This window comes from Chiloscyllium plagiosum, chromosome 36, assembly GCF_004010195.1.
Source record: "Chiloscyllium plagiosum isolate BGI_BamShark_2017 chromosome 36, ASM401019v2, whole genome shotgun sequence".
Classification (NCBI taxonomy): Eukaryota; Metazoa; Chordata; class Chondrichthyes; order Orectolobiformes; family Hemiscylliidae; genus Chiloscyllium; species Chiloscyllium plagiosum.
This window is the reverse complement of record NC_057745.1, coordinates 11,367,684-11,380,250: the sequence shown is the minus strand read 5'-3', so window position 1 is coordinate 11,380,250 and position 12,567 is coordinate 11,367,684. Positions and strand designations below refer to the sequence as shown.

General features: G+C 42.4%; 1 protein-coding gene across 1 annotated transcript in view; it reads right to left on the bottom strand.

The window, feature by feature from the left end:
* LOC122540954 (NT-3 growth factor receptor-like) overlaps positions 1–12,567 on the bottom strand; it is a 741,002-nt gene that overhangs the window by 291,653 nt on the left and 436,782 nt on the right. The window contains exon 11 of the mRNA XM_043677305.1: positions 6,551–6,653. Coding sequence (XP_043533240.1) covers positions 6,551–6,653 — 103 coding nt within the window. The remainder of the gene's footprint in view (positions 1–6,550; positions 6,654–12,567) is intronic.

Here is a 12,567-nt window from a genome sequence, read left to right as displayed (position 1 = left end):
TAGGGTGGGAAGTGGTGTAATCCAGGTAGCTGTGGGAGTCGGTGGGTTTGTAGAAAATGTCAGTGTCAAGTCTGTCGTCACTGATGGAGATGGAGAGGTCCAGGAGGGGGAGGGAGGTGTCAGAGATGGTCCAGGTAAATTTAAGTTCAGGGTGGAATGTGTTGGTGAAGTTGATGAATTGCTCAACCTCCTCGCGGGAGCACAAGGTGGGGCCAATGCAGTCATCAATGTAGCGGAGGAAGAGGTGGGGAGTGGTGTCGGTGTAATTACGGAAGATCAACTGTTCTACGTAGCCAACAAAGAGACAGGCATAGCTGGGGCCCATACGTGTGCCCATGGCTACCCCTTTGGTCAGGTGGAAGTGGGAGGATTCAAAGGAGAAATTGTTAAAGGTGAGGACCAGTTCGGCCAAATGAATGAGAGTGTTGGTGGAAGGGTACTGTTGGGGACGTTGGGAGAGGAAGAAACGGAGGGCTTGGAGGCCCTGGTCATGGCGGATGGAGGTGTAGAGGGATTGGATATCCATGGTGAAGATGAGGCGTTAGGGGCCGGGGAAATGGAAGTCTTGGAGGAGGTGGAGGGCATGGGTGGTGTCTCGAACGTATGTGGGGTTTTCCTGGACTAGAGGGGGATAGGACAGTGTCGAGGTAGGTAGAAATGAGTTCAGTGGGGCAGGAGCATGCTGAGACAATGGGTCGGCCAGGGTGGTCAGGCTTGTGGATCTTGCGAAGGAGGTAGAACCGGGCAGTGCAGGGCTCCCGGACTATAAGGTTGGAAGCTGTCCACCTATCCACTCCACCCTCTTCCCTGACCTATCACCTTCACCCCTCCCCCCACTCACCTATTGTACTCTATGCTATTTTCTCCCCATCCCCACCCTCCTCTCATTTATCTCTCCACTCTTCAGGCACTCTACCTGTATTCCTGATGAAGGGCTTTTGCCCAAAATGTTGATTTTCCTGCTCCTCGGATGCTGCCTGAACTGCTGTGCTTTTTCTAATCTAAGCACTGACCCAGACCCAGCAGAGAGTTGGTATACAGCACCGACCCAGCCCCAGCCCCAGCAGACAGTGGGTACACAGCACTGACCTATCCCCAGCAGACAGTGGGACACTGCACTGACCCAGCCCCAGCAGAGAGTGGGTACACTGCACTGACCAAGCCCCAGCCCCAGTCCCAGCAGAGTGGGTACACAGCACTGACCCAGCCCCAGCCCCAGCCCCAGCCCCAGCCCCAGCCCCATCTGAGAGTGGGTACACTGCACCGACCCAGCCCCAGCAGAGGGTGGGTACACAGCACTAACCTAGACCCAGCCTCAGCAGAGAGTGGGTACACTGCACTGACCCAGCCCCAGCCCCAGCAGACAGTGGGTACACTGCACTGACCCAGACCCAGCAGAGAGAGGGTACACTGCACTGACCCTGCCCAGACCCAGCCCCAGCAGAGAGTGGGTACACTGCACTGACCCAGCCCAGCCCCAGCCCCAGCCCCAGCAGACAGTGAATACACAGCACTGACCCAGACCCAGCAGAGAATGGGTACACTGCACTGACCCAGCCCAGCCCCAGCCCCAGCCCCAGCAGACAGTGAATACACAGCAATGACCCAGACCCAGCAGAGAGTGGGTACACTGCACTGATCCAGCCCAGCCCCAGCCACAGCCCCAGCAGAGAGTGGGTACATTGCATTGACCCAGACCCGAGGGTACACTGCACTGACCCTGCCCAGACCCAGCCCCAGCAGAGAGTGGGTACACTGCACTGACCCAGCCGAGCCCCAGCCCCAGCCCCAGCAGAGAGTGGGTACATTGCATTGACCCAGACCCAGCAGACAGTGGATGTGCCTTACTCTTGGAACAATTTAGTCTGTGATTCACAAAGTCAGTGTTTACACTGATCAAATCAGTTGGGAGAGGTTCACAACCATGTTAGCAACTCTGTACAATCAAATCTGAAGGAACAATTTTGTTATTTTATGAAACAAGCGTGAAAGATTTCAGTTCCACCCTTCTGCTCAGAGCTTGTTCCACATTCAGCACAAACATTCAATCTCTTTTCACAACCGGCTCGTTTGAACCCAAACAGACATTTGTGGCAATGTATTTCTATTATTTCAAAACTACTTGATCAAAACCGTATAACACATGTTTCAGACTGTATTTACAAGGGTTGATGTTTTTCCACAGGCAGTATTCCCAGGCTTACCTCTGTCACTGTGTCATTTGGAGGAGCTAACCATCTCTACCTACTCCACCAGTCATGCCATTAAACTGGTAGGCATCACATTTGTTGGTCTATCGGGAAAATAAATATTTTCTTTTCTGCTGGAAATCCCAACACCCCCACTATTCCCGCACTTAGTTCCTTATTCCGAGTTGAGTATACATGAAATATGTTACTTCTGAAGACTTGTGTGTTGGTTTTTCAAGTTTTATGCATGGGACAAGCTGAATTTTAAGTCATTACTGTGTTACTGCACCATCACATCTCTCCAATAAGTCATATTCATGTTTGAAGATTATCATTGAGGAGGCAGAAGAGTAACAAACCATCACATTACAGATAAGACAAGATGCACTTTGATTCAATGATGGCAATTAAATCCAAATATCAGTAGTCAAACATTGTCAATTAGCATGGCCCATTATATCAACCATTCAACTATCCTTATATTATTCATAGTCAAGTGTGAGCGCAGCTTAAATGTCAAATGTGATATTGGGAGCTGTAAGAGGACTTAAATCCGGCATAATATCAGTACGTCACCTTATTTCAGTAACGCTGAAAGGAAGGTCTATGGCAGACATTTATTCATTCCTGTGATTAAAGTAATGCACATTCATGAAGCTTTCCCTTCAGGGGCTAACAATTATTTCTTGAAGTTTGCCTTACAGTGGGTAGGGTCGTGCGCAACAATAATTTGTGAAGCAAGTTGTAGAAACTCAGTTCTGTCAATCTTGGATCAATGAGCCACTACATGTGACAGTGTTCCTATTTTCCTTTATGCCTGGAGTGTCTGGAGCACAGATTCCCTTACTTTCCCCACACACTTAAAATCAAGTGCAAGTGTGCAAGAGGTTGGATGAAGAGAACTGAGAGGATGTGAGGTGTAGCAATTGCTTGGCTGGAGGAGGCTACAGAAATTTGAAAGGTATGAGATAACTGAAAGATTATAGCACATAACAGGAAATTAATATTTAATCTATTAAGTAATCATGAGCCAATAGCCATGCCAGCCAATTAGGAATTAGCTTTTCAGGCAACATTTACTGCTATTTTTTAATAGTATAAGAACATAAAAATTTACATGATCCAAAGAAACATTAAGATCTACTTGTCTCATGTCGAAGTTAAACACATGCCATCTCTTTTGCACATATAAATATTCAATAAATAATGCAACATGCTCAAAACAAATCAGTAGGAATGGAGACTGCTTTGATAGAACATGGCTGTGACCATCTCTTGGACTTGAATCTTTAGATTAGATTCCCCACAGTGTGGAAACAGTCCCTTTGGCCCAACAAGTCCACACTGACCCTCCAAAGAGTAACTGACCCAGACCAATTTCACTCTGACTAATGCACCTAACACTATGGGCAATTTAGCATGGCCAATCCACCTAATCTGCACATTTTTGGACTGTGGGAGGAAACCGGAGCACCCGGAGGAAACCCATGCAGACACAGGGAGAATGTGCAAACTCCAAATAGACAGTCACCCAAAGTTAGAGTCAAACCTGGGTCCCTGGCACTATGAGGCATCAGTGGTAATCACTAAGCCACCATGCCGCCCACCATGCTGCTGCAGTTGTATCCTTGGATTGTGACTCTCCATGGACTTAAGCTGCACAGTTGTCCCTTCATGCATTCTTCCAACTCTGGGTTCTGCTGGGCATTGGGTGTATGTACAACAGTTAGAGATTGCATTATCCTGATAGACTACCTTTTCTCCGAGTTGCATGCATCTCTCATTTGTCCTTAGATTTATGATTTTCCCTCTCTCAGCAAGTCCTGTAAACACTTAAAGAACACAATGAATGCAGATTTTGAGGGCAGTGTTTCTCTTCCGCACCTCTACAAGTCTCCATCACATCTCTCTATTCTGCTGATTTGTCAAACCAGGATCATTTACATCATCATTGACATATTCATCACCCATTAACCATGGAATCAGAGGTAGACATTATTACCAGGTCCAATGATGCACAAAGTAGCCTTAGTAATTTACAGAGAAAAAGGAGAGAAAATTTGAAAATTTTCAGGTGTTAACATAATGAAGTACAAAGTTTATTCATGTGCCTTTCAGTTTACATAAAAGAAACTGCCTCATATATATATACTGGTTGAGGCCCTTTATTACTTTTTCTTCAACACTCAGATCAAAGGCAGTGCTAGGTAATTAATTGGTCACAAGCTCATTAGTTAATCCCCTATTATGATGCTCAATGTAGGGAAACCACAGGGCAAGTTGGGGTCTCGTGTGATGTAGGGATATATCCCTATTTCTCAGCCAGGAGAGCCAGGTTGAAGTCCCACCTGCTCCAGAAATTTGTATTAATATATCTGAATGGGTTGATTAGGAACATATCTCAGCGGGGGGGAGGTGAGCGAGGGAAGAGTTTGCACTGCCAGAATGACTTGTTGTGAGGAAAGCATGGTTAAAAAATGGAAGAACAGAGGCTCCTTGAGTCAAATACTGAGGTGGTAATTGAGGCAGAGGAGAATGGATGCAGGCTGCTGGCAGAGTGATGGAGCAGAGACTGGAGGAAAGAGAATTGCTGAATTTCTAAAACAAGTGCATTAGCTGGAGGCCGCAGAATCAATGCCAAAGTACAGTGAAGTATGGAGAAAAGCTGAAACACTCACTGTGAACTGAAGGTAAGGCCAAGCCTGATGTTTAGTGGGGCAGGTAAAATGCCCAAAGCAAAATATTGATGGAGGCTGAACCAAGAAATGTGCAGCTGTAAGCAAATCAAACTATTGTTTCATCGATCTGATTAGTTAATAATGTCATTTAATTTGTGGAGACTGATTTTGGGATTTTATTAATGTGTGACCTGAGGTTGCTAATTCTAATACATCAGCCACATTGGCTGCTCAACTGGTCAAAGGAAACAACTCAACTGGTCAACAGGAACAACTCAGCTGGTCAATGGAGCAACTCATCTGGTCAACAGAAACAACTCAACTAGTCAAAAGGGATAACTCAACAGGTCAATGGAAACAACTCAACTGGTCAATGGGAACAACTCAACTGGTCAAAAGGGACAACTCAACTGGTCAATGGGAAGAATTCGACTGGTCAACAGGGATAACTCAACTGGTCAACAGTAACAGCTCAACTGGACAATGGGAACAACGCAACTGGTCAATGGGAGCAATTCAACTGGTCAACAGGAACAACTCAACTGGTCAATGGGAACAATTCAACTGGTCAACAGGAACAATTCAACTGGCCAACTGACAGCAGCTTGAGTGACCAACCAGCATCAAATCAATTGAACGGTTATCTCAATGTCCATTTGACAACTAGTTAATCAGGGCCAACAGTGATATATTTTGAAACATGGATATGCTCACCTTATTACAGATTGAAGACTTAAAAAAAACATCAAAAATACTGCTTTCGCACAAATGATTCAATACATACTTCGCTTGGTTTACGTCAAAGGGCAAGTTAAGCAAACCCATAATTCCAGCATGGAATCTTGCTGCAAAAGCATGTTCTAGTTAATGATAGAGTTCAATCATTATATTCTTCTAACATGAGAATTTGGTAGAAATACAAAGTTACTGAACAATCACTGAAGTGTGGAAAGAATTACCAGTGGCTCATTTTCCATTAAAATATGCAAAGACACTGCTGTGCCAGGAACAATTCCAGACTGCTCCTTTAATAATCTCTCATCTTTTAATTAATGGTGGTCTTATGGATATAAATGGATAAACTGCAATAGCAGTAGGAAAATAAAACCAATCTATTCCAGATACACGACCAATCCAAATAACAAAAGGATGAACCCACTCCTGATCGATTCCAATGGACCCAGCTTCTACTCATTCATTAAAGAGTGATTTTGTGCTGGGTGACAGATCTCCATATGGACAGCTTTGTCTTAATCCCGATTCAGGCACAACCTGAAGGAAGTGTCCACATTGCTTCACCAATTCTGGCTATTCATTGAATGTATTCAACAACCTTTTGGAGGTCAACAAATCAACAGACATTTCTGATCAAACAATTGTCTATCAATTGCAACAGTTCATTCATCCTCTGATCAACAGATCAACAGAGAAAGTTCTAATCACAGCAATTGCCATCAATCCCAATATATCCTCTGATCAACAGATCAACAGAGAAAGTTCTAATCAGAGAAAATGTCATCAATCCCAACAGTTCACATATCCGCTGATAAGCAATGATAAAGTTGCTATACCTCCTTTGCTCCTTCCCTTCACTACTAACACCCCTCCCCACCCCCACCCAATCACACAGTCAAATAAAATCAGGGGAGTGGTCTAGGTGGGCACTTCCATGCCATTACTCACCCTTCATTCCAAATTTGGAACGACGTCCATATTTGTTTATCATTATGAACAAGACGAGCAGGAGGACACAGGCAAACGCGGCAAGTCCAACAGCGATGGAGACCTAGGGGGATGACAAAGCAGAGAATTAAGTATGGTGTCTCTAGAATTCAAAGTGCTCGAGCCTCAGTACCACCAGGCTCTCTTTAATGTGTCTTTAATGAGCAGCAGCCTGGCTTCTCTTCTTTTCCTTTGAAGTATCAACCCATCAAATATTCATGAATCAAAGTCCGAACTAAAGGGACATTTTTAATTAAGTTAACTAGCAATCTCACTCACATCACATGTGTGCTTAGAGATTCAGATTGAATCCTCCCAGATGGCACAATCTGCAACATTGGAGCATATATATAAATAAAATCGGGCCATCACTCGCATTGTTTGCTCCCACAGTAGTGAATATACAAGTTCTGTACTCTAACATATACTCTGTACCTTGTACTCTAACATAATAAAACCACACATTCTGTACCTCAACATAGGGAATACCACTTAATCTGTCCCTTGACACAGTGAATATACTTAAACTGTGCCTCAAAATGGGGCAAGTACACATTACAATTTTCTTACCCTCTAACAGTAAACATAACATAGTAAGAGGGGCTTCTTGCCTGGGAAGGGTAGAGAAAGTTTAGAAAAGTTCCATTTCACTGTGCATCATCCAATGGGCATGCAAATAGATCACCATGTACATCATTTAAAAATATGTTGAGCTTTATTTAGAGTATGATAATCTTTACTATTTTATTCAGCACAACAGTTAGCTGGAATATCAGTTTAGAAGCATTTCAAGTCCAGACTCTGCCCTAGAAAATGGTTGGTGGTGGCCTAATAGAAGCCCTTAAAATTATTAACAGTGTTGGTATGGTAACAGCAGGGGAAGGGGGAAGTGTTCAAGTCTAGGGGTCATACAATAGATAGTCAAGAATAAATTCAATAACGGGTGAAACTCAGGTCCTTAAAAGATGGTTGGAATGTGGAATGTGGGAAGTTTCCAACCACATGAAGTAGCGGAAGTGGATAGCATCAATGGGAAAACTGGATAAATTTATGCGGGAGAAGGAAATAGAAGGAGAAGCAGACAGAATCAGATAGAGTAGGAGGAGGTTCATATGCAGAACAAGGACTAGTTATGGGCTGGGAAGACTAAATAATGCTACATGAATACAAAACCATTTATATGACTCACTTATTGAGTCATATGAATTTATTAATATTGTAGATCTTAGATTGTTTTATTGCATTAGAGAGCTGGAGTCACAGCCTTTTCTACACAAATGCATTTTCTACACAAAGCTGTATTTCAATTCCTGGGCACATAATTGATTGTTTATCTAGATCTCAATGTAAGAATAGAGACTCTTCAAAGTGAGGGAGGTTGGAACGAATAGATTACAATATTTTAAGATACAAGGTCTGAAATAATCTAGTCCAGAAGTGATAGAAAAGCCTCCAAATGTAACTCCAAACAGTGTGACCTATTCAGCGTCAGTTAGTGTACAATTCCAGCAAGGCCCCTTACAAAACACACTTGATGCACAAGGTAATGATCATGATGGTGTTAATGTTAATGTTATATTGACTGCTCCCCTGCTGACGTTACACATGTAGTGGATGGAAACAATGAGTTCTATTGTAGTTTTCAGAGGGAGTAGAGGCACCTGCACCAGCTCCTAGAATTTTCACCCAGTGAAATGTAGGCGTACTTATTGCAACATGCAATAAATCTTCTTGTTATCTAAGAAAGGTTTCTCTTCATAGAGTTGTTATGATGGTGTATAGATAGATCCAAAGAAAAGCAAAAACAATAGAGGTGGCAGTGAACTAACTCAAACCATGCTGAGCAGTTACCACACACTGGGAGAGGTGACAAATATCCTCAATGTGCCAGCAGTGGTCATCTGGAAAAATACCACAATGCTGTTCTTCATTCCCAATAAAGTTAAGAGCCCATGAATGAACAGAAAACTTCTCGATCAAAATACAGGCCATGTGCAGCCTTCATAAGAGAGTACCCACTTTATATATGGCAAAGGCAGTTTTAAGGTCTTTCCTCCCAGTTGACTATGATCAATATATTTGAATCTGGATGCATTTGCTACCTTTGGAGTTTAACTAACCTAACAGCAAGCTTTTTTTTTTGGTTACAAATTGATATAAGGTGAGTTTATTGTTCTCGATATAACTACTGAAACTACATCCCACTCATACATATTCATGCCCCAGAGACTTCAGCAGTCCAACAGCTTTCAGCTAAACTCCTTTCTTTCTCTGATGGAAAGAAGTCTGCCTCTGGGAAAAAAAAGCAGACTGTTTGCTAATCGCAGTTTACTGCTCCTTGTTCTGTTTCTTCAAGGAAGTAAATATGACCACATTACAATGTGACCCAGAGAAAATGCTAAACCATCCTCCAAATAAGGATAATTTTAATTACTGTCTGAGTCCTTCTCCCATCATCTATAGTGACTTTTCACACTTCAATGGTTTTTAACAGTGAATGCATTTAGTACTTGGAGGAAGATCACCATAGTCAATGGCTTCTACTTACACTTGTGAAACATCCAATGAATTGTGATTTTCCATTGATTTTTGGGAATGTTCTTTCATCTCTTCAGGAGATAAAGGATAGTGGTCAAATCTATGAGAGATATTAACCTGATCAGAGTTAATTTTGAATCAAAATAAAAGTTATGTCACCATGAGTCTACTAGACAGCGGGGCTGCTCTCTAATTAGTGAGAGACAACTGGTGGTGGTTTTTACCAGAGAGTCACCATGTTTCAGGCAAGGGATGAGGTTGAGAAGGAGATGGTGCAGGAATTGAATTCAAACTGTCAACATCACTCAGAATTGCAAACCAGCCAGCCAGCCAACTGAGCTAACTGGTAAAGTGAATGACAGAATGTTTCTTAAATGGTGGGAGGTGCACAGGGGCCAGGTTGTCCTTGTCAATCTACTCTGTCTGTGCAGGTCATCATTTTGTACACCTCAGTCAGATCCCCCCTCACTCTCCTCTTCTGCAAGGAAACAATCCCTTATAACTGAGACTTTTCATCCCAGGCACATCCTAGTGAATTTCCTTTGCACCCTCTCCTATATCCTTCTGATAGAGTAGCGATATCTTATTCTGATATTCTGTCCCTTGATTTTAAACTCAGCAACCAGGGGAAACATCTTACCTACATGCTCCTTGTCATGTATGCTCTTTAAGAGCTTTGTAAGTTTCAATGAGATTACCTTTCTTTCTTCGAAACTCTGGGGAATCCAAGTTCCTCAATCTTACCGCATTAGACAGTCTCTCTATCCCAGAATATAGACCGATGAACCTCCATTCATGATAAATCCATCTTTCTTTAGATAAGGAGACCAAAACTGTACACAATATTCCATGTGAGATCTCACTAAATGTCTATGCAATTGCAGGAAGACATCTTTACTGCTGTACTCAAATCTTCCGGCAATACAGGCCATAAATGATGTGCCTTCCTAATTGCTTGCTGCTACAGCACACTAACTTTTAATGATTCATTGACAAGGACGACCTAACTCACTAGCCATGCTAGCTTGACATAAAAACATCTCAGAACTGATAGCAAGCCTTCTCCAACCACTGGGATCTATGACAGTCCCTAAACCGACAGGCATGCTCAGACAACAACTCACCAGGACAATGGCCCTATACCCAGCATGAGCAAGACTAATGTAATTTATAAGATTCCATGCAAAGACTGCATAAAACACTATATATGGCAAACAGGCAGACAACTAGCAATCCACATCCACGAACACCAACTAGCCACTGAATGCCATGACCAGCTATCCCTAATAGTCAAACACTTAGATGACAAGGACCACAAATTCAACTGAGACAACACAATGATCATAAGACAAGTCAAACAGAGGACAGCCAGAGAATTTCTAGAAGAATGGCACTCATCCACCAACTCCATCAACAAGCACATAGACCTCGACCCAACAGATTGGTCACTACAATGAAGAACCGGCACCGGCAACCTGAAGCAGCAGGAGCGGAACCAAATAAATTCCAGGAGACACAGTACAGCAGCACTTCACAGGAGGCTCCAAAGCACTGAAGATGTCACCGAGACAGATGACAAAATGTCTGCAAATCAACTTACCAGCTCGGTGAACAGACCCATGAACATGGCAACCAACGCCTGGGCTACAAATCTTTACACAAACTTTGAACTTCTATTTTACTGCCATTATTAAATATTAAATATAAAAGTCAAAATCCAGTTCTGACTGACAGCAAGCTATAAAATATGCCAATGCCACACCATGAGCCAGAGTCTCTGCTGGTGTCTACCTGTGGATAGAAAATGCACCGTACATTCAATAGTGTGCACAGATATGTGCTTAATTGCATTTACATTCAATGGTGCAAAGAGGTAAATGTCCATTAATAAAAAGATAAAGCTGCCATAAATCTATTGGATTGTAGAGCTAATTTCTCATTAGAGAGAGAGAGAGAGACAATTGACGGTGGTTTAACCAGAGGATCGCCATGGCCCATGTGAGAGGTAAGATTGGCAAATGGAGAGTTTTTTTTTTCTGATACCAGTCCACAAATCCTTGAATTCAACTTGACACAGAGTGTCAAGGCAAGACTTAAGGACCTTCAGTTGGTACAGGAATACCAATGAATCATACGCACAGATTTACTTACTGGAACACATGGATAATTGTCAGGTACATATTGAATAGTACACATTGCTGCATAATCAATAGCATGCGCAAAAGCAACCTAATGTGTAGGTACAGCCGACTTGTTGGTCTTGATACGTTTGCATTCCTCTCCGCCAGCAGTAGTTTTATGATAATTAAAATGCTCCCCTAACTGCAAGTGAAGCTGTGATTTAAAATCTGAGCAAGCCAAGAACTTTGTTGTCAACACTGTTGAGTATGATTACCTCAGAATGTTCTGGACCATTATCTCAGCCAAAAATGCCTGCCAGTTGGAACACGGAGCTACGCAGGTTTCCCATTGTGAGATGGGTACCCCTGCTGCAAGGAGTGAATATATACTTTGCTTTGGCAGGTGGAGGTGTTAATCTCACAGTCAAAATGCAATTAAGCAATGAGTGCTCCGATAAAGTCTCCCCCTAATCAGTCCCCAGTTCTACTGCAGATCATAAAGATTTTTGACACAGAAGAGAAGATAGGAATACTCTTGGAATCAAGGAAATCCTTGGTTTGCTTGCCATTAATCCTTGCCAAAAGCTTTGTGAATTTGGGTAATGGACCTGAACTGTTAACTCTGTTTCTATCTCCCGAGAGGCTGTAGGACCTGCAGAGTAGTTCAAGCATTATTTGTTTTTATAATCAGAATTTTGTTTCTTCAAAATCAAATCTGGTTCTAGAGGGACCAAATGTGAAATCCTTGAAAATTTAAAAATGCCAATGTTAGAGAATGAATCATCAGGGCTCTTTGGGAAGGGCACAAAGTGATTTTAATTTTGACAATGAGTATAATATAATTTTAAAAGGCACCACTGAAATCGTGGGAGGAGGGGGGAGGTCGAGAAAATACTGGGAAATGGCATTTTTTTTAAACAATCCTTTTAATACCATTCTCTGTGATTGAAAATCATAATGGACTCTGCCAAAAGTGATAGTTAATTGTTTGGACAATAGAGCAGAAAATTTTAAAAGCAAAATTACTATAATTCCCGCTCTGTACTGATCTATATTCGATGTAGGACAGGGGCCAACCACCTTTATTATGTCAGGGCTATGAACAACTCTAATTCCGCACTATGAAGCTAAATGTAAGGGCAGAGGTCACGCAGGGTGGTTCAGAAGATGGCCACATTTTGGAAGGTTCATTTAGTGAATTATTAGGATTAGATGCTATGAAGTACTTGAGAGGAAATTTAACATCCACCATTATTTTTCTCAATACCTTCAAAATTTCCATCATTGTGAATTATAATAATTTTGCCTTTAAAATTTCCT